Raw genomic sequence first — 25,020 nt, 5'->3', positions numbered from 1 at the left:
CAGAATAAAACAACTAAATAAATAAATGAATAAACTGACTTTTTATCGGGTAAGTTGCTAACAGTGACCAGAACCAAGCTGTTTCACGGCTATGCCTGTGCACATGCATTAATATATAGGAATAACAGGCTTTTAGTTCATGTTTGGGCCACACTTCAATGTGCTGCAGGTCACAGATGGTTTACAGGCCGCAGATTAGAGTAAAAACATGCTAGTTGTTAAAAAGCTGTTCATTTCTTTTTGAAACTGTCACACAATCATAAATGTTCTGAAATATTTTATCTGAAATTAAACCCAGTTCTTTTACCTTAACATTCTGGCCTCAGGTTGCCTTCACACTTGGATAGTTACATGTTTCTAGTGTTCTTAGACCACAAAACGTCAGATTGTAAAGACTTTCATTTCTGCAGCCTCACGATGCCCCCGATGGCCACCGTGCCCCCCCTCCACTGTGCCAGCGCAGTGCCAGCTCCCGGAGCATCGACACACAGACACCCTGTGGCATCAAAGTAAACAACAGCAATAGTAACAGCAGCAGCCGGTCTCAGTCAGTCTCACCCGCCTTCCTAAGTGTGCCCAGTGAACCCTGCAGTGACAGCCCCTCTCCCAACGAGGAACCGCTCAGTGACTGTCGTGATAAAGGTACCACACACACTAACATGCACACTAACTCACACACTGTCCGCACTATTGTGGTAGAACATTTACTCCAAAGTAGAAGAACAAAGTTCCTATTTACCACAGATATCTGCTTGTTTGGAGGTTGGAGCCCTAACCACAAAGCCACTAGTGTTCCATCTCCTGTGATGTGCTGATGTTCTAGTTTTTATATTAGGGCTAAACTTTAAATTGGGCTGCACTCCAGAGTTACAGTTGTATGCAAAATTTTGGACACCCTTGGTAATTTTGTTGATTTTTAAAGTGAAAATAAGTTGACTTTCTTTACGGGGAACACAAATATGGCAATTTTCTGCAAATCCTAGTGAATCATGTATATTTAGTTGACGAATTGAACATATGGGGGAAAATATTAAAGGTTTTTACATTTGCACATGCCACATGTTTATTAATCTGGTAAATTCGGCAGATAAACAGAATTTGTGCCTAAAATGTGCAATTTCTGTGCAATGTGCAAAATTGCTAAGATCCTAACATGGCATTGAACCATACCTACCTACCTTAAAATGTGCAGAAGTAAGGGCGCTCAGGTGGCGCAGCGGTCTTTTGAGTTTGAATCTCAGTTGTGCAACCTGGCCTGGCATCCAGACAGGCATATTGGCTGTACCTGAGGATCTTAAGGGGTCGAATGTTTTTCTTATTCCTGCTTCAGTTGCGGTCTATGCTGGCTGGTCGAGTATGTGATGCGGAGGAAGTTAGAATCAGGAAAACAGACATGACTTTATTGAGAGGGAAAAAGGGAAATGCAAAAATAGGATAGAATTGTGCAGACGTGTGGAGATTTTAACTTATTTGTTTGTGAATTAAAACATGAAACTCCGAACTACTGCACATGACTGTGTTTACACTAAACATACACAAATTGGCTTCAATAATTAATCTTTATTTCAGAACCAGATATGTATTTCGAGTCAAGTAACACAAATAAAGGCCACATGAAAGATTGGCTTGTTGTTCATATAGGGGTGGGGTATTAGGCCAGATAGGGACTCCTCGTAACTGATGCACTGCGACCTCTGCTGGCTGATTGATGGCGCCTGCACAGAGGCGGGAGAAGAGTGCGGATCAGGGTGTGTCTCTCCGTACATAGGGCAACACGAAAAAGAAGAAGCAACACAAGTAACACACATGTGAGTGAAAATAATTATAGTGACTAATTAGTATAATTTTTTAACTGATCGGTATCGGCTTTACTAAGGCCGATCCTAATCCCGATCCTTTGTTTTACAACAGCATGTCCGCTGTGTGGAAATACTTTAAATTGGAAAGTGAAACAAGTCCAACAGTGAAGTGTAATGTCTGCAATGCGAGCATTTCACGAGGCGGTAGTAGCAGAGCTGCGTTCATTACTGTAGAATTTTACTGTTTATATGGTGTGTGAGTCAAGGATCACTCCGGTTTACAAAACAATAACTTTTAATCCGAGTATGAAAACTTCAGGAGCTCTCAGTATCAAGCACTCTGATTGGCTTAGTTATGTAACTGAGCGTGGTAGTGATGCACTTGCTTAATAAAGAAATAAATACACAGTATATTCACAAATTGTCGGGAGCAGAACACTTTATTAACTTCTTCTGTTACGGTACCGAATAGCGGACAGCTAGAGTCATCGCGTTAGCCAAGCACGCTATTCCATGCACTATGGAAGCCCCAAAGGGTCAAAACACACTCACTTCGCGTAGAAACGTCCATCAAACCATTGTCACAATACAACCACAGAAAAGTCTGTTACAGTTACAACACGCATACAAGTTCGGTGGCTCATAAGAAACAAACCAGATATCATTTTACCAAACGATCTACAATTACTACCAGTTTGATACGGCACCTAAAAAATAAACACTCAGCCGAATACAGCGAGTTTATTATTATGTGATGAGAAGAGGAACCGGCTGTTCGCTAACACGGCAGAGATGCTGATTTTCCTCAGAAAGAACCTTCACTTCATTTTGAGTGTTCTAGTTTTACTACTACAATGCTGCACTAAGTTTGTTTACTTTTATTTTGTAAAAATAAAAGAACATTAAGCAATAGCTTGGATTCAGCCAATTCTTTTCCTACAGCACTGCAGAGCAATTCAGTTGTTAAACATATACATTGGATTCATTTGAATAACTGTAATGTACTTGAAGTGTGCACCGTGTAAACAGTATTATCTAGTTCTTATCTAGAGAAGATTTAGAAAATACAAGTATCGGTTTGAGACTCGGTATCGGATCGGGATCAAAATTAATGATCGGGATCGGGAACAAAAAAACATCCCTACTAATTAGTGTTATTTAATTTTATTATATTATTTTTATTCACATGACAGTAGTAAAGTACTACTCAGCATTACTGATCTTTGGATAAAAGCGTCCGCTAAATGCCAAAAATGTAAATGTAAAAATGACATTCACACACTGACAAAGCTGTGTTTTTCTTTTTTTTGAAAGCTAAGCGGTCATGCACAGGAAAACTAACAGTAATGTTTATTATTATTATACAGATTTTACTACCAGTTCACCTCTGCCCAAGTACGCCTCCTCTCCCAAACCCAACAACAGCTACATGTTTAAACGTGAGCCTCCTGAGGGCTGCGAGCGAGTCAAGGTCTTCACGGAGGAAACACAGTCAGTACTCTCATTCCTTTTTCTATTTATCATCTCACTTTTTTTCCCCCCACACTTGTTTCGGTTCTCTCAGCACGTGTTGGACCTTGAAGCGATGGGAGTTTTGACTTAGTGTTTTGATGTGATGTTCAATAAATTCTGATCCTCTGTTCTCTCTGTGCGTTCTGCTCAGGGCCAAACCTTTCCATGAGATCCCACAGTTCCTGTGCCCAGACAGAAACAAGGTCAACTTCATCCCCAACAGCGGCTCTGCCTTTTGTCTGGTCGCGTCCTTAAACCACACGGCTTGGTGACCTCCGAGGCTGAACACAGATACCACGCCCTGGCACAGCAGTCTTCCTCTTCCTGTTCTTCCTTCTTCTCCTCCTGTTACTTCTGTGCCAGCTACACAAAGAGGACACAAAGAGCATGATATGCAATCAGTCACACAATCAATCAAGCCTCCTGGCAGTCCTACCCATGGCACCGCGAATGAGCACAGCACGCTGGAAACCGCAAACGTAGTCAAGCCTACAAAAGGAGAAAAATAAAAGTAGTACTTTATTTTGGTAATGCAAGCTTTTATTTGATAAGAGAAGACATTGCTATTTGCTATGCAGCTTTATAGGTCTGTATTTGTAGACCTGAAGGATGCCTTTTGTGAGGATTTGTGATACGCATAGATCTATTTTTACTGTTCCTTTACATTTGTTAGATGTGATGAATGAATGTGTGAATGAATATTTTTATATCTTCGCTAGGACTCGTACGAAGAGCTTATTCTTTACGTCTCTCTTCCTAATCTGAGTCCCGAGTGAGTGAGTGAGAAAATGTACCATTTTCTAATAGCTTGCAGTGTATCTCTGTTAGAGAACTCGATTTGCCTTAGTTAGTGCATCATTGAATACCAATGATATCTGAATATTTTGGATTATCGGACAGGACCGAGAGACCTGGTATGTTGAAACAGGGTCGATGAAAGCCTCTGTCTTTAGTGAATGAGTTTTTTTTTGAGTTTTTTACTACACTGAGCAGCAGAAGCAGGACTGCAGAAGAGACTTGATGTTCAGACTGGTTGACGTTCACTGGCTGTACCTGCTGTCTCACTGACCGGTGAGAATGGAGAGGATAAGCACACGGCTTGAGTGTTTAGTGCTCAGTGTGTGATGCTGTCTGATTCAGCTATAAGGACGAGCAGGTGAAAAGCTCTACAATCCGGACACTTACGTTTGCTTGGCCATTAACCGCATTTGAAATGCATTGGGGTCCAAATGCTGCACACGTCAGGGAGGAGTGACCGATAATAAATGAGTGTACGAGTGATTGAGAGGTGTAATGCTGAAGGCCTGATGATTTGTTATATGATGGCCTGTGTTTTTGTTGTTGTTTTTTCTTCTTCCTCTTCTTCTCTCACTGATTGATTAGCCCGGGACTGTTGAATGGAAGCACTGTGACACAGAGAGAAAAGTCTGAATTTAAAACATTTAATTCTAGCTGGAATTTAAATAGAGGTTCCTATAATTCACCAGAAATTAGTCTAGGACTAATGACAGTGGTAGCTCAGTGGTTAAGGTACTGGTCTCGCAATGAGAAGGTTGCTGGTTTAAACCCACCACTGCCAAGTAGCCGCTGTTGGGTCCCCAGGCAAGGCCCGTAACCCTTAAATTGTGTTCAATCATCATTGTAAGTTGCTTTGCATAAAGCATCTGCTAAATGTCACAAATGTAAATGTAAAAGAAAGAGGAATGTAGTCGCAATAAAACACACTTAGGATCCACCCCACTACAAATACTGTTCAAAGTAAAGACAATGTAATTTTAAAGATAGTGGACCGTTTACTTGGGCAGCATTCACAAGGGACTTTGGCATCATTAAGAAATTGATCTGATCATCATCTTGATCTGAGCTGATCACTGTAATGAAAAAGTCCCTATCCGGCTCCCTCCCTGGATGAACAACAGCCAAACGTTGTTTATATAGCCGCCCAGCCCAGCCGGATGGCAGAGCTGAGATTCGATATGATGTATTCGAAATCCCAGCTCTGGTGTGCTAGTATATTTTACCGCTGCGCCATCTTACCGCTATCAGTGGCATAACTGCATTATTAACAACAGTTTGAAATGGTGGTGTAGTAATGTGTCATATATTTCATATATTAATGAGTGGTTACAATCACACCTAAAACATGCTGCTTAAGTTGGTAAAACAAGCATGGAAATACATAAAAATAAAATGCTGGTTTCTCTGCTAACCACCTGCAGTGTAGTAGTCATGCAGTGTCTGTTGGGTAGTCGAGGAACATGCAGTCATCTTTGTTAAAGGTTTTATGTATGCATAGTGTTTATGCATTCTTGTTTATTGATCAGTTTGTTTTTGGTTGATGCCACAAAAGTCCTGTGAATTTACCGAATTTACATTTTCAAACCTCCTTAGCGCACATAAACCATGCACCTATACGTCCAAGCTACTGCATTGATTTTTAGGAGTTGAGCTCTCCCCCTGCTTAATATGGACACTAAAACATCTTTTGTCCTGTTCCATTTCCAAGTGATGCAGGTGTTTTTTAAAGCTTTATCTTTACCCAGATTCGGCCATTCCTCTTTACTCTGTGTTCAGAAAATGTGCATTTATATTTGAGCTGCTTCATAAAGAACAATGAAAAGTGCAGCACTGTCAAGGATTTCCTTTAGTAAGGTAGCAGCACTACCTTTATTAATAAGTAATATTTCTGTCTCAGCACACACACACACACAGTAGATTCTTTATTTCCATCTGTTTCTGTCCGGTGTTACTGATTATATTGTTACAAAATCAAATCTTTCCCCCCAAGTGTCACAGTGCTTTCCAAATGTTCACTGCAGTCTTATTTTTTATTGGTGTGTTTGTTCCTGTTAAAGCATTCCTGTTTTAATAACTGACTGTTGGTTGAAAGTTAATAACAGGCTCCTGCGATTTTTCTAGAACCCTGTCCAAAGAAATGGCTGCTTTTCTATCCAGGAGGAAATAATGAGATAGAAAACTGATTAGAGAAGAACGCAGAATGCAAAAAAAAAACAAACAAAAAAAAAAAAATAAACAGTTTACTGGATCAATTAAAGTAATATTCAGGCTCGAACCTGTGTTAAGTTATATAAAGACCAAAGCCGTAGAGTGCCTGCTTATGTGGCTTGGTTTCTGACCCTCACTCACTCTGTTCAGTGAGCCGGTCTGGGTTTGGACCTTCGGTTAAAGCCCATCATTCTTTTCTCTTTTCTTTAATGGGGAAGTGTTCTGCTAGGGTTCCATTTTTTGGTTATTATTGTTAAGGTATTACTCTGTACTTTATATATATTAAAAAATAATAATAAACTTGAAAAAAATCATCGCACTTTTGGCCAGTTTTGCAGATCTGTTTACCCTGTGTGGCTCATAGCTTTTCATATTTGTTTTTCATTTCTTACTGATCCAAGCTCTTGAATGTCAGTGGCATCAGCATGAAGAGTTACCAACCGTAGGTCTGTACTCAGGAATGTACAAACAATAAGCTCTTCCCATCTAGTACAAAATTACCCCAGCATTTCCCTGGTTGGTAAATAAACAACGTATCTGCATACTATTTGTACCTATATTTAAGTAGATAGTACTAGGGCCAGTTTAATGAATACATTTGATAATAATGGTGGCCTTCATTTATGTTTAGTGCTTGTTAGTTTTAAAGACACTGAGTTTTAGTGAGACGCAGGTTGGGTCACATTTATATTTAAAGAAAAAAGTGCGATACTAGACAAAATGATCAGTTTAGAAGCATCATTTAGAGAGTCATCTTGATGTTGCACATGTAGGGCTGTTCACATGAAGCTTCAGCGTTGTTGTGTAGGCCTCAGATCTTTTTCTCTGTGTAAGATGCATTTGTCTTTTCATTTTATTTCCATACAGTTCACGTACTCTCCGTTTTTTATGGCTGTATGTAACTAAAAAAATAAAGGCGCAGTTGCTCCAGATCTGAGAGGTGGTACTTATTTTCTTTCCCAGCTGGGTGGAGTTGACATCACTCTTTTTGTTATTAGCTGAAAACTTGGAGCATAAACGCATGACAGAAGTGCTAATATCATCGTCCAAAGTAAATGCAGGAATGTCGAAGAGAACCCTTTCACCCCAAACATGGTTACAGATGTAGTTCATCCCCCGCTGTGACCACAGATCTCCAGAATGAAAATATTATTGTCCTCTGAGGTTTGTAAAGACAAACAAAACTTGCTGCATGCTTTCAATAAGGGCTCGTACATGCCACCTAGTGGAGAAACAGCAAATCCTGCTAAAACCTGGAGACCATCTGGAAATTGGAGCTGTGAGAACACATTAGGAGCTGAATACATGTGACACTGAACCAGTTAATTTCATGTAAACCATTTACATTATAAAGTTTTGACATACCATATATATATATATATATATTATAAGGATTTTAACATCATGTTTTACACTTTGGTTACATTCATGACAGGAACGGTAGTTACTCATTACACAAGATTCATCAGTTCACAAGTTTATATCGAACACAGTCTTGGACAATCCAGTTCACCTCACTTGCATGTCTTTGAACTGTGGGAGGGAACCGGAGCACCCAGAGTAAACCCACGCAGACACGGGGAGAACATGCAAACTCCACACAGAAAGGACCCGGACCGCCCCACCTGGGGATCGAACCCAGGACCTTCTTGCTGTGAGGCGACAGTGCTACCCACTGAGCTACTGTGTCACTCTAGACCATATATAATCTTAAAAACAAGTGTTCAATCACTTACTTTCATATTACTTTAGTGTATATAGCAAATTAAAATGTACATGTGATATTGTTTAAATGTTTCAAAACTATTTAATAATGAAAGATCCAGGCACCACAAATTAACGTCATCAGGACTACTGTAAGAATTTTTTATTTAGAGCTCCGGTTTCCTCCCACAGTTCAAAAACATGCAAGTGAGGTGAACTGGAGATACAAAATTGCCCAGGACTGTGTTTGACATTAGACTTGTGAACTGATACATCTTGTGTAATGAGTAATTACCGTTTCTGTCATTAATGTAACCAAAGTGTGAAACATGATGTTAAAATCATAATAAATAATAAAATAAATATTAAAAACAGCCAAAAGCAAGTTGTCACAGATGTTAGTACATTGGAAGTCACTATTTGTTTTATAGATTAAATCAAACATCTCCATTATTTACTTCTCTAATGTTGTAATGTTCATTCTTAATTTAAATAACAGAATAACATTGGATCATTCTATAAATAATCAAATTTCTTTCTTTTATATGGAAGAAAATTCTTATTATGTGGAGCAGTACTATTAAATCCACCAACTTGCACAAATCTACAGTGCGTGTAAAATCACAGTGTTTTAATGAAAAGTTGATCTTTAATGGTTCATGATTTTATCACTAAAGTGTGTTTAGTTAACATCTGGGGGTGGCACGGTGGCTTGGTGGGTAGCACTGTCCTTTCTGTGTGGAGTTTGCATGTTCTTCCCGTGTCTGTGTGGGTTTCCTCCAGGAGCTCCGGTTTCCTCCCACACTCCAAAGACGTGCAAGTGAGGTGAATTGGAGACACTAAATTGTCCATGACTGTGTTTAATATAACCTTGTGAACTGATGAATCTTGTGTAACCAGTAACTACCGTTCCTGTCATGAATGTAACCAAAGTGTAAAACATGATCTTAAAATCCTAATAAATAGTAAACATTTACTCCACCTGTGACAGTTTTATCAAAATGGAGGATTTTCCCAAAATGGCTGACACAAAAGAACCAAAAACACACACCAAAACCCTAGTAATTACAAATATGTATGTAATTATTTTAAAAAGTCATTACTGGCTATTGGAAAACAATAATCTGTGTATCCAGATAATGATCTATTTGTTTTCTGGAGTTTGTTTCTTTAGTTTTCTAGGAAGCTACAAAGCTAATGTAGCTAAATACATGTCTAAATAATTCATTGTGCCTTAAAACATTTTAAAAACAAAATAATAAATACAATTCTAATTGCTGTGAACATACTGTACAACCTTACTTAAAGGGGTTCCAGTGTCAAGATGGTCGTTAATACTGCTGATACATTTTAGTAAGTGCATGACTGAGATATAAACTGGCTACGTGAACAGTAGTTTTGTAAACAGTATGTAGGGTCAGTGTAGTTAAATTAACTAGCTGGCCAGAAAGTTTTACTGATCTGACTGATCTGTTCGTCAAAGCTTCCAGTCCCACCGATGCTAAGCTGCCATTGAGCCAGTTCATTACAGGCCCTTCTAACCCAGTTGCTTGAATTGCATCCTGTCTCAACCTGTAAGCAGTTTTGGACAAAAAGCCTTTGTTAAACGCTTGAATGTAAATGTAAACATGTAACATTTAAGTAAAAAGCCATCTTCAAGCCTTCAAACAGCACTACACAAGAACCTGTGATGCTCCTGTGATAAATATAGCCACATGGGATTAGGAGTGTTTCAGAAAACCATTGGCATTGAACACAGTATACTACTTCATCAAAGTAATGCAACCAATTTGAAACTTCAATTATATGCAAAAACACCACCGAGTTCTCAAGGCCCAAGCTCTTCTCAGATGGACTTAAGGAAACACCCTTAGATGTCTCTGTCAGTACATTTGGTTGTAAAAGCTGTTTGAAAAGTTAATGGATGCACAAATCATCCCTGGTCAGGGTGCCACAAAAGATTTTACAACACGCTCTGTACATAACAACAATGGTATAAAAGAAGTCAATTTTTAACTTAAACGTTGCAGACACAATAGTTGCAGTACAGAATAAACAATGAACTGCGTCATAATGGGTTACGTTTACAAACACTTCACCTTATTTGCACACCTTATTAGCAGACGCTTTTTTATCCAAAGGGACTCACAATTACAAGCGAATACATTTCAAGCAATTAAGAGTTAAGGTCCTTGCTCAGGGGTCCAACAGTGGCAGTGGTCAGGCTTAAACTGGTAATCTTCTGATTACTAAACCAGTACCATAACTGCTAAGCTACCACTGCCTCAAAAATGCTACCCTTTCCACCTCCATGAGCAGATGAGACAGTGACATGCGATAGGACTAAAGTCACTTAGAAAAAGAAAGAAAAAGAAAGAAAAGAGAATGGTGGATGTTTTATCCTTTGTTTACTGTACGTACGCCCAGACACATTGAATGAAGTGTCATGGTTCAGAATGCTAAGTCAGCTATTTTATTCTGATTATCTGTAGTTCCAGGGTTCATATGAATAAAAGCAGTGGGTACACAACAGTAATTCATGGATGTTGTAGTTTTTGCAGCGTGCTTCACCACGCTGTCCCTGAGTTTAAATTTGTTTAAAGCATTTGGGTACAGTGTGATTGAAATGATGCAGTCATGCACATTTATAGCTCACACCCTGCTGTCCAGCTACCCCCGTTTTGTCAGTCCTTTTGTGAATGTAAGGACAAAAATGTTCACACGGTGAACAGTTCAGTAGCCTTGTTAAAACACCGGCATTTTTCCCAGTGACTTCCTACCCTCGTGCATCCACCTTCCCACACATACCCTGGCCATTAGTGGATAGTGGAAATAAAGTCTAATTCAAAATGAATGATGAATGTAAACAAACAAGCTGCTCCAGCAATTACAGTTAACTAATAATGTACATTATAAGGCGTTATACAGTGCGCAACACATATATAGTATATGTCTTATTTGTATAATTAATTTAGTTTACAAGTGTTTTTAGGTGAGAATGTGTCATCAGCATTAATCACTTCAAATTAATATAAGGAACCTTCTTCAGATTCTGTAGAATGAACTCTACACTTGAATTCAGCAAGAAGAAACAAAAACTGTGATTAATGCTATTACTAATGCACACATACACTGATAAACCATAACATTAAAACCACCTCCTTGTTTCTACACTCACTGTCCATTTTATCAGCTCCACTTACCATATAGAAGCACTTTGTAGTTCTACAATTACTGACCGTAGTCCATCTGTTTCTTTACATACTTTTTTTTAGCCTGCTTTCACCCTGTTCTTCCATGGTCAGGACCCCTACAGGACCATCACAGAGCAGGTATTATTTAGGTGGTGGATGATTCTCAGCACTGCAGTGACACTGACATGGTGGTGGTGTGTTAGTGTGTGTTGTGCTGGTATGAGTGGATAAGTCACAGCAGCGCTGCTGGAGTTTTTAAACACCTCACTGTCACTGCTGGAATAGTCCACTAACCAAAAATATCCAGCCAACAGCGCCCTGTGGGCAGCATCCTGTGACCACTGATGAAGGTCTAGAAGATGACCGACTCAAACAGCAGCAATAGATGAGCGATCGTCTCTGACTTTACATCTACAAGGTGGACCAACCAGGTAGCAGTGTCTAAAAGAGTGGACAGTGAGTGGACACGGTATTTAAAAACTCCAGCATCCACCACCTAAATAATACCTGCTCTGTGGTGGTCCTGTGGGGGTCCTGACCATTGAAGAACAGGGTGAAAGGGGGCTAACAAAGCATGCAGAGAAACAGATGGACTACAGTCAGTAATTGTAGAACTACAAAGTGCTTCTACATGGTAAGTGGAGCTGATAAAATGGACAGTGAGTGTAGAAACAAGGAGGTGGTTTTAATGTTATGGCTGATCGGTATATATCTTTGTATATTTTTTAATAATCTTAATAAGTTAAGTTGGGAGGATTGTTCCTCAATTATAGTTTGGTATGAAATGCTATATAATTTTTGCCTTATTAAAAAGCCTTAGGATTTTTATTTTTTATGCATTTAATGCTAAATCATGTAAGGAACATTAAGAGTTAATAGCACTTTATCAATTGAAAAATAGATTACAGATTCACTGTTACTCTCTGCCCAGTGTGTGGATGCATTTGTTCACAGGCAAAGCTCAGACACTGCAGTGTTAGTTTAGACCTGACAAAGGATCGGTTGGTTTAACACAGAATTCAACATCTCCAGGTCCAGTGCTTACACCGGACTTTTCCTGTTTTCACTACTGGAATGCTGAGACAGGTTTCCTGCCCAAAAAATAAACACTGTGTGTGAATACAGAAGGTTTAGCAATCACAATCAATCACTGTAAAGACAAATTCTCCCACATCTACAACCATTTATACTTGTTAAGCAAAGATATGTCATAATGAGTAAAATATACATAATAACTTAGATCTCTGGTCATCGCCACCACTTAAAAACTTCAGGGTTCTGTGCATAGACCCATGTTTCCACAAAGTAATAGGCTCTATGCACGACTGTCTTCCGGGTTCTCGTATACTGGCAGATCAACTTCCGGTATTCATTTGCCGGTCGTCAACAAGCAGATAACGTTAGGCATGGCTGTCTTTTACACTTGTTGTCTTCAAGATTAACCTCGTCTGACAGTGAACGATTTAGACCGACCGACGCATGGTTTGTACTGCTTCTTCTAACAAGCGGGAAAAAGGATTTTAAATGTACAACTCCAGCGACATTGACAAATATGAAGGTAAGTACGTTAGCAAACATTTCCTTAGAACCATGCAAGTAGGGTAGTTGTAAACTGGTTAGTGGTTGTTTTGCTAGACTAGACAAACACTACATCTAGCTTGACAGACCAGTATTAAGATTCATGTTTTAGTTAGCTTTGAAGCATACCATTACAATTTCATTTTTATGCATATTCTGCTTGCACAGTGCCAGGTTAGGCAAGCTTTAAGATAGTGTCAAATCCCATGTATTAATGATGTTCAAACAACAATAAATATATATATGTATGTGTGTTCAATTCCCAGGTGGAGTGGTCCGGGTTCTTTCTGTGTGAGGTTTGCATGTTCTCCCTGTATCTGCGTGGGTTTCCTCCGGCAGCTCCTGTTTCCTCCCACAGTCCATAGACGTGCAAGTGAGGTGAATTGGAGATACAAAATTGTTTGATATTAAAACTTGAACTGATGAATTTTGTGTAATGAGTAACTACCATTTCTGTCATGAATGTAACCAAAGTGTAAAACATGATGTTAAAATCCTAATACAACATAAAACAAACTAAACATATCTGACTGGATATATTAGCAATTTACCCTCAATCTTTTGATTAAGTGTAAAAAGTTTTGTTCACCAATATATGAATGAGTTATCTTTTATTCATTATCAAATGTTATATGTCAGACCATAATAAATTTCCTGTCAATTGATTAATTTGATGTTACAGTATTAACATGTCTTTCTCCAAAAACATATTTGTTGTAAATGCGAGGAGGAACTTTGATTTTTTTATTCTTATGTTTATTACAGCAGGTTATCAAGAATTAGTCATTACAGAATTTATCAGTGTCAAGCTGGCAGCAATGGGGTATCAAATATATATGCTGTTCAGTTCAAAACCTTGTATCATGTTACAAAAGAGAAAAAAAAAACGTCCATTTGAAGTTAAATGTAAAAAGATTTTATTTCAAGTCTTTTTAACGCCATTCAAGTGGTCTATTCATTGTGAAATGAATGTTAAACAACTGCCAGATTCACAAAACGTAAGAAACAGCAAAAACTGTTTTACACACTCAATATAGAAGCACTTTGTAGTTCTACAATTACTGACTGTAGTCCATCTGTTTCTCTACATGCTTTGTTAGCCCCTTTTCATGCTGTTCTTCAATGACTCTCCCAGGACCCCCACAGAGCAGGTATTATTTAGGTGGTGGATGATTCTCAGCACTGCAGTGACACGGACATGGTGCTGGTGTGTTAGTGTGTGTTGTGGTATGAGTGGATCAGACACAGCAGCGCTGCTGCAGTTTTTAAACACCTCACTGTCACTGCTGGACTGAGAATCGTCCACCAACCAATAACATCCAGCCAACAGCGCCTCATGGGCAGCGTCCTGTGACCACTGATGAAGGTCTAGAAGATGACCAATTGAAACAGCAGCAATAGATGAGTGATCGTCTCTGACTTTATGCCTACAAGGTGGACCAACAAGGTAGGAGTGTTTAATAGAGTGGACAGTGAGTGGACACGGTGTTTAAAAACTCCAGCAGCACTGCTGTGTCTGATCCACTCATACCAGCACAACACACACTAACACACCACCAGCATGTCATTGTCACTGCAGTGCTGAGAATCATCCACCACCTAAATAATACCTGCTCTGTGGGGGTCCTGGTCATCAAGAACAGAAAGGAGGCTAACAGTATAGAAAGAAACAAATTAACTACAGTTTGTAATTGTAGAACTAATAAAATAATCAGAGTGTAGACATAAGAGGTATGTTTACACAATGAAGAGGCTTTTGTTGGCTTTTTATGCTTTTGTTTAAAAACAGAGTATAAACTATAATATATATATTTACAATATTTAAATGTGCACGTTCTTTAAAAAATTACAGTCAAAAACGAATGTTTAGCTCCATCCCTTGACAAGTGGTCCAATCTCACGATACAGTAAACAGCTGATTTATGCTCTGATAGCGATCACTGTGTCAAACAACTTATTCTTTTTAACCCGTCGGATGCAGCGTTCAACATGAACCCTGAGAATGTACCGATCCACCCCGATCTTGTTTTTGAAAACACAAAACCTTCTTACTAATTTTAGAACTCAAACTCGTATATTCGCCGCTATACGACACGTTGTGATTAGAAATTTGCCGGTGTTTATAACAAACCGGAAGCTAGACTGCCCGACTAACGCTAAACGGAAACGCGTCACAGAGCTTGCGTGCATAGAGCCTATTGAAAGCATGCAGTTTATTATTTATTTATTTATTATTTAACGTCATGTTTTACACTCTTGGTTACATTCATGACAGAAACGGTTGTTAATCATTACACAAGATTCATCAGTTCATAAGTTTAATATCAAACACAGTCATAGACAATTTTGTATCTTCAATTAACCTCACTTGCATGTCTTTGTACTGTGGGAGGAAACTGGAGCTCCTGGAGGAAACCCACAAAGGGAGAACATGCAAACTCCACACAGAAAGGACCCGGACTGCCCCACCTGGGGATCTAACCCAGGACCTTCTTGCTGTGAGGTGACAGTGCTACCCACATGCAGTTTATTAAATAAAACTCATTTTATTGGTTTGTTTACTTCAATAACAACCTACACCCATTAGCTTCGCTAAGTAACAGTAACACTAAAACACGAGACAATAAACATATCTTGGCCTCATCATGGCTGCATCAAGGACGATATATACGATAAAAAAGGGAAATTCAACTTTATCGATATTCCAGTCTTAATTAGTTTATTAGTAGTTTGTGTAACAGGGCGACCTGGTGGCACATCATGTAGCATGGGTGTCTCACAGCTTCAGGGTTTAAGGTAAGTGGACTTGAACCCCTCCTTTGGTCAGTCTTTATGTTTAGTGGGTTTCCTTATAGTACCCTAATTTTCTTACATCTACATGCCAGTTGTTGGATTGACTACTCTTGATTGCACCTAGGTTTTAGTAAGTAAGTAAGTGAGTGTTTGGTGTCCTGGGATGGATTGACACCCTGATATTAAGTATTTCTACATTTCTTCTTCTAATTTAATGCAGTTTATACATGTAGGCTCCGAGTCCACTGCAACCCTAAAACGATAAAGCGCTAACTTAATGTGAATAAAACTACTGTACTTTGTGGATTCGACTCTTTGAATCCACTGCATCGATTTAATAGCGTCTGGAGATGAATCAGAATCAAAATCAGTATCGACTCCAGGACCTGTTGAATCAAATGGGCAGCCAATGATGCGTTTAAAAGAGCTCTAATGTCGGTGGATTTGCTGATTGGAAGTTTTGTAATAGTTTATGTACTAAGTATTTCTAACAGCAGCTTCTCACTGTATTCTTCAGTCTTATGTAGATAAATTTTAATTTTTACATAGAAAAACTAGGGTGAATGCAAACTACTGCACTCAGAATGTAAGCTCTATATTAGCACTGTTTTATAAGGACGAATGGATCAGATTTAGGCATTTATTTAGACTTTTTAAAGAAATCCCCTGCCCTGATCTAGGCATAGGCAAACTTGGGAGCTGCCTTGTTTTACAGTCAGTAATTGTATACCCACAGTATGTAAGAATAGCCTATAAAATAATCAATAAATGTACGTACCAGAGGTGTTTCTAATAAAGTGCTCAGTGAGTATATATGCATGTATATAATTAGATCTATAAGTCTTTTTACATAGTCTGACCTGTCAATATTATTCATGTGCAGTATTTTATTTACATAATTTGAAAATAGAAGTTTAAAGCTGCTGTAAATAATTTTATGGATTTATAATTTGGCGAATAACATTAAAAACCCAATTTCCAGATCAGCTGAATAAATTGTGTATTTATCAGCTTTTACCTGTACATGTTTTTTATAACATGTTTAAGTCTTTATATATATACATTTAGAAACATGCATTTTGAAATTTTATGCTCCTCACTTGGGTGCCAGGACTTATATTTGCAGTCATTTACATGTCCAGCAGAGGGCGGTATTGCACTGCAGTATTTTCTAGCAGCAAAGGCCCCAGAGGCGTTCCAATTCTCTTTGCATCCATTGTTTAAGCAGTGAAACCTGTAAACACACCCTATACTGTAATTATAGCTCAGCTTATAAGCATCTTCACTATCAGAGGCAGATTGTACTGGAAGATACAAGGATGGTTTTAGAGGAGCTTGTTGAATCATTCAGCACAAAAGCACAATCTGTCAGAAGTTTATATTGCATATTATGTGGAGTTGAAGTTATGAATAGTACATTCTAAACTTTTTGTGCATTTACTAAGTTCTAATTTGATATCATTTTCTTTAACAGATGTAATCTTGTTTTAGTTTGCCTGTTAACGATTAAAGCAGTCTTGATGTTAATCACAAACAAGGGGTGAAAAAAATAATCAGAATCCCGATAGATCTAAAGTCAAAACCAGCAGCTTTTTTAGATGAGACAAATACTTTATAATGGTTCTATCATTTAATTCTTTTTCTAGAAATTGTTTTGCTTATTTAGGCCTCAATTTAAGCCCATTAAGCCAACCTGGAACCAGTAATTTCAAGGTATCAGTGTGCCAGTTAGCATGCCCTATTAAAATAAAGTTGGGTAAATCTAACCCCTCTCTTGATATCTTATAATGTTTCAGACCTGTGTTTATCACATTCGTAAACAGTGAACAGCAGTGAAAGCTATACTGCATTACAGTCGGTTAAGCCCAGCATTTTCAGCAGGCTGAAGTAGGAGAAAACCCAGGGCCGAGAGACATCCTGTGTTTGTTCCAGCCCTTCTGCTTCTGCTAAAAGCCCCCTGTGGAACTGTAGTTGTTTCTCCAGTTCTGCCCTCTGCCTGTGAATAAGAAGCACATAGCACATATTTAGTCAAGTTGTACTTAACCTGGTCTAGATGTTCATCATCAAATGTTCAGCCTGATTTTTTCAGACTGTAAAGGATTTTCATAATCATGAGCCAAGACTGCATCATGCAATCAGGGTGTTCTGAAAGGTCGACTAGACTTAGATAGCTATCTAACCACTAAATTTGGCTTAGTAAGTCAAGGCCTAGCTGGTCCAGTGATACAGAGTGAAAGAAAAAAACAGAGGAGTTAAAGCAGAATTGTGTAATGTGATATACCTAGTAAAGAGTTCAGCCAGCAGTCTGGCCTCCTCCTCAGCCCTCATAGCTGCTTCCTTCTCTGCTCGCCTCCTCTCCTCCATGGCTTTTCTTTTTATCTCCTCCTCCTCCTTCTGTCTGCGTAAATACTCCAGTCTTTCACTTTCATCCATCTCCTGCAGTCTCCTCCACTCCTCCTCCTTATGAGCCTCCTCCTCCTGCTGCTGATGCTTTAACTCAGCTATGCACGCCACACAAATTGGGGTTAGATCTCTTATGTAAATGATGTAGTACTTGTAAGTTTATGGATTTATGTGGTGGTAGCAAGCGCACACTTTGTTTTGGGGTTTGGGGGGGTCTGCACTGCACACCGTGCAATAACCCAATAGTTATTAACCACAGTGTGGAAAGATTGCAAGTCTAAAGGCAGTTTACTGGCCTGCCTGACCAGTTGTGACCTGGAATTCATATTACGTCCCATGTTTTAAGCACCATGTCAAATGATATGATCTGCAGGTTATGCAAAGTGTCGTCTTGGTATGTTCTGTATGGTGCATAAAAAGCATGAAACGCTAGTAACTACACCTGATAAACACACCAAGTTCTGTTGGTAATTTCGATTTTTACCCATATTTCTCCCAATTTGATAATTGCCAATTCCCCTTGCAATTCTTTGGTGCTGCTACCACCCCTGTGCTGGCCCAGGAGAGCTAAAACTATCACAGGGGCAGTCGCTGGTCACAACTTTCATCTGCTCTTCCACTTTTAGATGAAGATGAGTTTGAAAAATGCTGGAAAAGTTACCTGCTCGTCGTGCTTCTTCTTCACGCCTTTGCTTCTGAATCCTCTCCACAAGTCTTCTCTTTTCCTCCTGCTTTCTTCTCTCTCTCTCCACCTCTGCCCGTTCCCTTTGCTGTCGTTCCAGCTCTCTTTTTACCTGTCTCTGCTTCTCCTCTTCTTCCTGAAGCTTTCGTAACCTGAAAAGACCCTTTAAATAACACCAGTGGTTCTTGGGAATCTGTATTTAATGGAGTGGAGATGGATGATATACTTGGCCTGCTCTGTTCGGTGTTTTTGATCCTCCTCTAGTTCCTGCCTCATTTTGTCCTCTCGCTCCTCTCGCTCCTGCTGCCTCATCCTCTCCTCTTCTTTCTCTTTTCTCTTCTTGTCCACCTCCTGATGCCGACGTTCAGCCTTCTCAGCCAGGGCTGCAGCCCTTCTGTCCTTCGCGATGATGACCTCGTTACTGACTTTAACCTGTCGAGATTTTCATCATAATTGATCTCATTTAAGGATTTACATCTTGCCTAGAATGCTGTTTACTCACACAGCCTATTTTCTATTTATATAAAAAAAAACCTAAGCGCATAAATTATGGATAAAGCATTTTTTTCTCCCCTTTTTAGTGCGTACAATTGCCCGATTGCATCACGCTTCCTCTCCACCAATGCCGATCCCTGCTCTGATTGAGGAGAACGAAGCTAACTCACGCCCCCTCCGACACGTGGGCAGCAACCGTATGCATCTTATTACCTACACTTTGACAAGTGCAGTGCAGCTCAGCGTTGTGTACGAAAAGACACACCCTGACAGGACTCTTTTCTCATCTCTGTGCAGGCGCCACCAATCAGCCAGCAGAGGTCGCAACCGCACCAGTCATGAGAGAGAGAGAGACCCCATCCGTCTTAGTCCCGCCATCTCTGAACAACAGGCCAGTCGTTGTGCATGTGGCCACTCAGCCTCAGCTGGCAGGCAGAGCTGGCACTCGATACGATGTATTCGAGATCCCTGCTCAGGTTCCAGCGTGTGTTTTTACCACTGCGCGACCTGGATAAAGCATTTTTAGATGAGTTATTTTTGTTAATTATTCATATTTCTATTACAAAAATGTATCATATTTGACATTTATGGATGTTTGTTTTTGGCAGGACTGACTGAAAGTTGATTAGATTGAGCCAGTCAGTCTGTCTCTGTTTCTTAATGTTCTCAAGATGTTTCCTTCATTTGCAAAACTAAGAACAATTAAATATTGCACAGTACAGCATTGATTATAGAGTTGATTATGATGGAAAATGGAAGCATATTTTAAGGACTTTGTGTTGTACGGGGGCCCAAAAGCCTCACTTATCCTAAAGACCTGTATTTAATACTTGCCTCTGGTGACTGTTCATTTATTCCAGGCATTAAATAAGTAAATAGAATATATTCACATAAATAAATAAAGTTGATAAGCTAAAACATTAAATATACCTTCTTTACTATTTTTTGCATTTTACTTACCATCCAAACATCATTATCGTAAACTACCTTATACCCCTAAAACAATAATTTCTGCCCTACATTGTTTTAATATTATAAAATAAACAAATACATTTTCACTATTTCACTATATTGATAATTACATACACCGATCAGCCATAACATTAAAACCACCTCCTTGTTTCTACACTCACTGTCCATTTTATCAGCTCCACTTACCATATAGAAGCACTTTGTAGTTCTACAATTACTGACTGTAGTACATCTGTTTCTCTGCATGCTTTGTTAGCTCCCTTTCATGCTGTTCTTCAATGGTCAGGACCCCCACAGGACCACCACAGAGCAGGTATTATTTAGGTGGTGGATCATTCTTAGCACTGCAGTGACACTGACATGGTGGTGGTGTGTTAGTGTGTGTTGTGCTGGTATGAGTGGATCAGACACAGCAGCACTGCTGGAGTTTTTAAATACCATGTCCACTCACTGTCCACTCTATTAGACACTCCTACCTGGTGGGTCCACCTTATAGATGTAAAGTCAGAGACGATCGCTCATCTATTGCTGCTGTTTGAGTTGGTCATCTTCTAGACCTTCATCAGTGGTAACAGGACGCTGCCCACGGGGCGCTGTTGGCTGGATATATTTTTGGTTGGTGGACTATTCTCAGTCCAGCAGAGACAGTGAGGTGTTTAAAAACTCCATCAGCGCTGCTGTGTCTGATCCACTCATACCAGCACAACACACACTAACACACCACCATTAACCATTGAAGAACAGCATGAAAGGAGGTAACAAAGCATGTAGAGAAACAGATGGCCTACAGTCAGTAATTGTGGAACTACAAGTGCTTCTATATGGTAAGTAGAGCTGATAAAATGGACAGTAAGGGTAGAAACAAGGAGGTGGTTTTAATGTTATGGCTGACCGGTGTATATACATATAAGATACTTCAAGACTTCTTGAACCTTATGAATTCTGTTAACTTTACCATTTACTTTTAATTCAGAGCAGTAGTATAAAGTAGTTTTTACGATGCTTTTATTTATCATAGACGTTAATAAATCAATAAATAAATTAAGAATACTCGTTGATTATGAGTGAATTTTGGTTAAGCAGGTTCTCTTATTAAAATAAACCATGAAAAAATGCTGGAATGTTCATTTAAGTACAATCTGATTAGAAGTTGATTAAAAAATGTGAATAAAATATTAAATAAAATGTTGTATTAGACTTTGATGACAGTGATTTTGTCAGCTTATTATCACAGGGTGATTTAAAGTACAGCATCTATATAAAAAGACTCACGTCAGTGATCGACTCAGACTTGGCAGGGTGGGATGCAGATTGGTGTGTTGGAGCAGCACAGCAGGGGGAGACATTGGTACGGGAGAATGGTTCTGGGCTACACACGACAGAATCTGTTCTCACACTGGTCCTGTGATAGCTCCAGGTAGCCGTGGAGGACTTGCTGACCGAGCTGTGTGATCTTGAGGAAACTGCAGATACGTAGCTCTCTTGATAATCGGACACCTGACCATCATCATTCTGTCCAGCTACACGGTCTTCTCGGGAGATGGCAACCTCATCCGTATCCAGAGCGGGTCTGGCTCCAGGGTTCTCTTGGAAGACTGAATCAGTATAAAGATTGGGTCCAGCTTCATGGTTCTCTTGGCTGATAGTGTTCACAGTGTGTCCAGGACTGCCACTGGAGTAATCATTTGTTGGATCATGCTCTCTCACATTCACCACTGTGTTGGAACCTTTCTTCTGAGGTTTATCTGAACTGTAGGCTCTCTTCTCAGTCTGCTGCACTTTCTGTGATTGCTTTGGTTTTCCTACAAAAGATTAAGATTAATAAATGTGTGTTACATTAATAGGCCTTGATCTAAATATTGGTATTGGATATAAGACTTACCAACTACAAATGCTGCTTGACCTTTGGACGTCTTTCTTGCCTTTTTCACATGGTTTTGTGCATTATTGGACTCTTTATTAACCGTTTCACCAGGTTCCCTGTTTGTTTTCTGTAGATAGGCACAATAAAAACACGGATTAATATATAATATAATATAGAATATTAGAATATTAGAATTAGAATATAAAATGGGATTAAATTTGTAGACACCCCATGATTGGTTAATCATTTGCACATTTGTAATTACCATTTATTATGAATGTGCTCTGTAATCTTATTTTTTGTCTATGCATTATTTGTCCTATGTCCATGTGCACTATTATTCAACCCCCAGCCTCAGTACTTGCTGGAACATTGGTGGACACCTTTTTTGTGTACTATTTCCCCATTTTTCTCATGCAAACATTTCAAGCTCATTGAGGTTTGATGGCTTTCAAGCTGCAACTGCATCCTATAAATCCACCAAAGATTTTCTGTGGAATTTATGGGACCGATTCCATAACCAAGCTCTGGTTGACCTACATTTACATTTTACATTTTCAGCATTTAACAGACGCTTTTCTCCAAAGTGACTTACATTATACAGTCTAAGCAATTGAGGGTTAAGGGCCTTGCTCAAGGGCCCAACAGTGGCAACCTGGCAGTGGTGGGGTTTGAACCAGCAAGCTCCTGCTTACTAATCCAGTACCTTATCCACTAGGCTACAACCTAGAAGTGAATATGGTATTATAGTCTTATTGGTAAGACCAGTTATTACCAAGGTTTAATTTATTCATGTGAATGTTTATTCTGATTTCAGTCACATGGTCAAGAAGCCAGTTCTGCAGAAAAACATCCCCACATGACTGACCCACCGCCATGCTTGATCTTGTGGATAGCATTCTTCTGGTCATAAGCTTTGCCTTTTCTGCACAAGACAAACTGCTGATCGTATAGTCAAACAGTTCCAGTTTTGATTAATCTGCGGGTCTTTACAGTTTTTTCTAGAATAGTCCTGTCAATATCCCTGTGCTTTCATTGCATTCATGTGTTCATCGTGGAGACTCATACAGACTAGCAGTAGGTTTTAAGATTAGCAATATTACATAGGGGTTGAATAACTGTGTATTTGAATAACTTTATTTACCAAAATATTATGCTACTCTAAATTCTTTCATTTTAAATTCTATGTTTATTTGCTGTATCAAGTGATAAAGACGTCATTTCAAGCAAAAGCTAGCTCTGTAGAAACATTTAGAGTTATAAATCCTTATTCTCACTGGCGGGTGATTAAATCTGTATATACAAGCATTGGCCTTACAATCAATCCTAACATTCTGGGATTGGCTTGGTGACAATATATCAAAAACTGCAGTCAGGTCAGTGGAAAATCTGACAGAATGAAATGAAAACAGGAAGAATAAGAAGTATAAATCTGTGTTGAAGAAATCTGTTTATTACAAACATTTTCTCACAGCTGTGTGACTGATAATCTGTATATTTATTTATCTAGCTGTCTGTTCTATATATTTGTGGTGCTGTAATCTACTGGGACTCACCGCTGTTGCACCAGGACTTGTTCCTGTAGTAAAACTCGTGTCTTCTGAGTTTGTGTCTGTATTTGATTGTGCTCTCTCGTTCTCTGCAGACTCGTCTGTAGTTTCTTTGATACTCTGATCAACATCCTTCTTCTTTCTTTTTCTTACTTGGGCATCCTCTACATCATGGCCAGCACCAACCTTTCTAGACTTACTGGACTTTTCTGGATTCTTGCTGTAAAAACAAAAAGGAAGCCATAAAGAAACTGAGTTGGTGTGATGGCCAGTGTGTTGGACAGTGATAAAGGTTTGATGGGGTGTTATAAATGAAATATAGTGACTTAGAGGAAGTGCAGCAAAGGGAAATCATTACTGAGAAGGGGATTACTGTGATGGAGAATTCTCTAATTATTGCTTTCTCACAACTCACAGGGGCCTGAGAGAGGCCATCGCCGAAACTCGAGACGTAATCAAAGAGTGATGGAAATCGAGGGCGGAAGCAGAAGTGAGACGAGTGAGAACGGAATGCAAACAGTAATTAGACAGGATATTAATGACTCCTAAAACCCACCGAGTCAGGTTGCTTGACCCTGATCTGATCTCTGACCTTGTGTCATGGCCTGCTGTGTGTGTACCCAAAACACAGCTGCACTACTAGCATACGGGATCTGTTAAATGATGTAGTGGTCTAAAGTAAAAGGTTCTGGTAAATTAAATCTAATCAGGCCCCATACGATGCGCAATGTTCTGAGCTCTATTAAAATATGTAAACACATAACGAGTGACTTTTAGTTATGTTTTAAAAGTCATTACACCATCATTCTATTTACTTTAACTGTTAAAGCTAAGTGTGAGGAGTCTTACATTAAGCTAGTCTGACAAAATGGGCCATTTTTAGTGAAAGACTAGGTACAATCACACCCTAAACAAAGAAAATAGTTTTTTATTTTTCAGTTTTTCTTAAAAAGAAAATGATGTATTGATAAATTTTGGTTAAATATACTTTTTTTTTTTTAATGCATTTTCTCCCCATTTTCCTCCCGATTTAGCGCACTCAATTTGTCTTCCACTGCTGAGAGTTACCAGATTGCATCCAAGGAGAGCACGTCGCTGTACACGGCTCTTCCGACACATGCACAGCCCTCCTTTTCTCACCCCTGCATTCTGCACAGGGCATCTCTTCCGCCAACCATGGTCCTTACACAGCATATGAAGATCCCACCCACACATAGTCCGGTCCCCGCCCTGCAGATACGGTGGCCAACTAGTATCTGCTGCAGGCACTGCCAATTATGCCCGCCAGATGGCGCCCAGCCGACCGGTTTTCGAACTGAGGAGTTCAGAATCTCTGGTGTGCTGGCAAAATATCCCACTGCGCCACCTGGGCGCACATCTTTTGTCATTTTGAGGCTGGACTACAGCATCTCTCTCCTGGCAGGTCTTCCCATGTCCACCATCAGACGTCTGCAACTGATTCAAAAAG

The 25,020-nt window shown here is 39.4% G+C and overlaps 1 protein-coding gene and 1 long non-coding RNA gene across 2 annotated transcripts in view; both read left to right on the top strand.

Moving 5' to 3' along the window:
• fam117bb (family with sequence similarity 117 member Bb) overlaps window positions 1–4,596 on the top strand; it is a 68,689-nt gene extending 64,093 nt beyond the window's left edge. The window contains 4 exon segments of the mRNA XM_063006342.1: window positions 411–642; window positions 3,167–3,290; window positions 3,463–3,554; window positions 3,557–4,596. Coding sequence (XP_062862412.1) covers window positions 411–642; window positions 3,167–3,290; window positions 3,463–3,554; window positions 3,557–3,702 — 594 coding nt within the window. The 3' untranslated portion in view covers window positions 3,703–4,596.
• An 8,008-nt stretch (window positions 4,597–12,604) lies between these two features.
• Window positions 12,605–13,458, top strand: LOC134324588 (uncharacterized). The gene is made up of 2 exons (XR_010014192.1): window positions 12,605–12,773; window positions 13,060–13,458. It is a non-coding gene; the product is annotated as an uncharacterized LOC134324588 (long non-coding RNA).
• Window positions 13,459–25,020: the final 11,562 nt, after the last annotated feature.

This window comes from Trichomycterus rosablanca, chromosome 12 (assembly GCF_030014385.1).
Source record: "Trichomycterus rosablanca isolate fTriRos1 chromosome 12, fTriRos1.hap1, whole genome shotgun sequence".
In the NCBI taxonomy this organism is placed as follows: domain Eukaryota; kingdom Metazoa; phylum Chordata; class Actinopteri; order Siluriformes; family Trichomycteridae; genus Trichomycterus; species Trichomycterus rosablanca.
The sequence above is the reverse complement of the archived record's forward strand: the minus strand, read 5'-3'. Positions and strand labels throughout refer to the sequence as shown.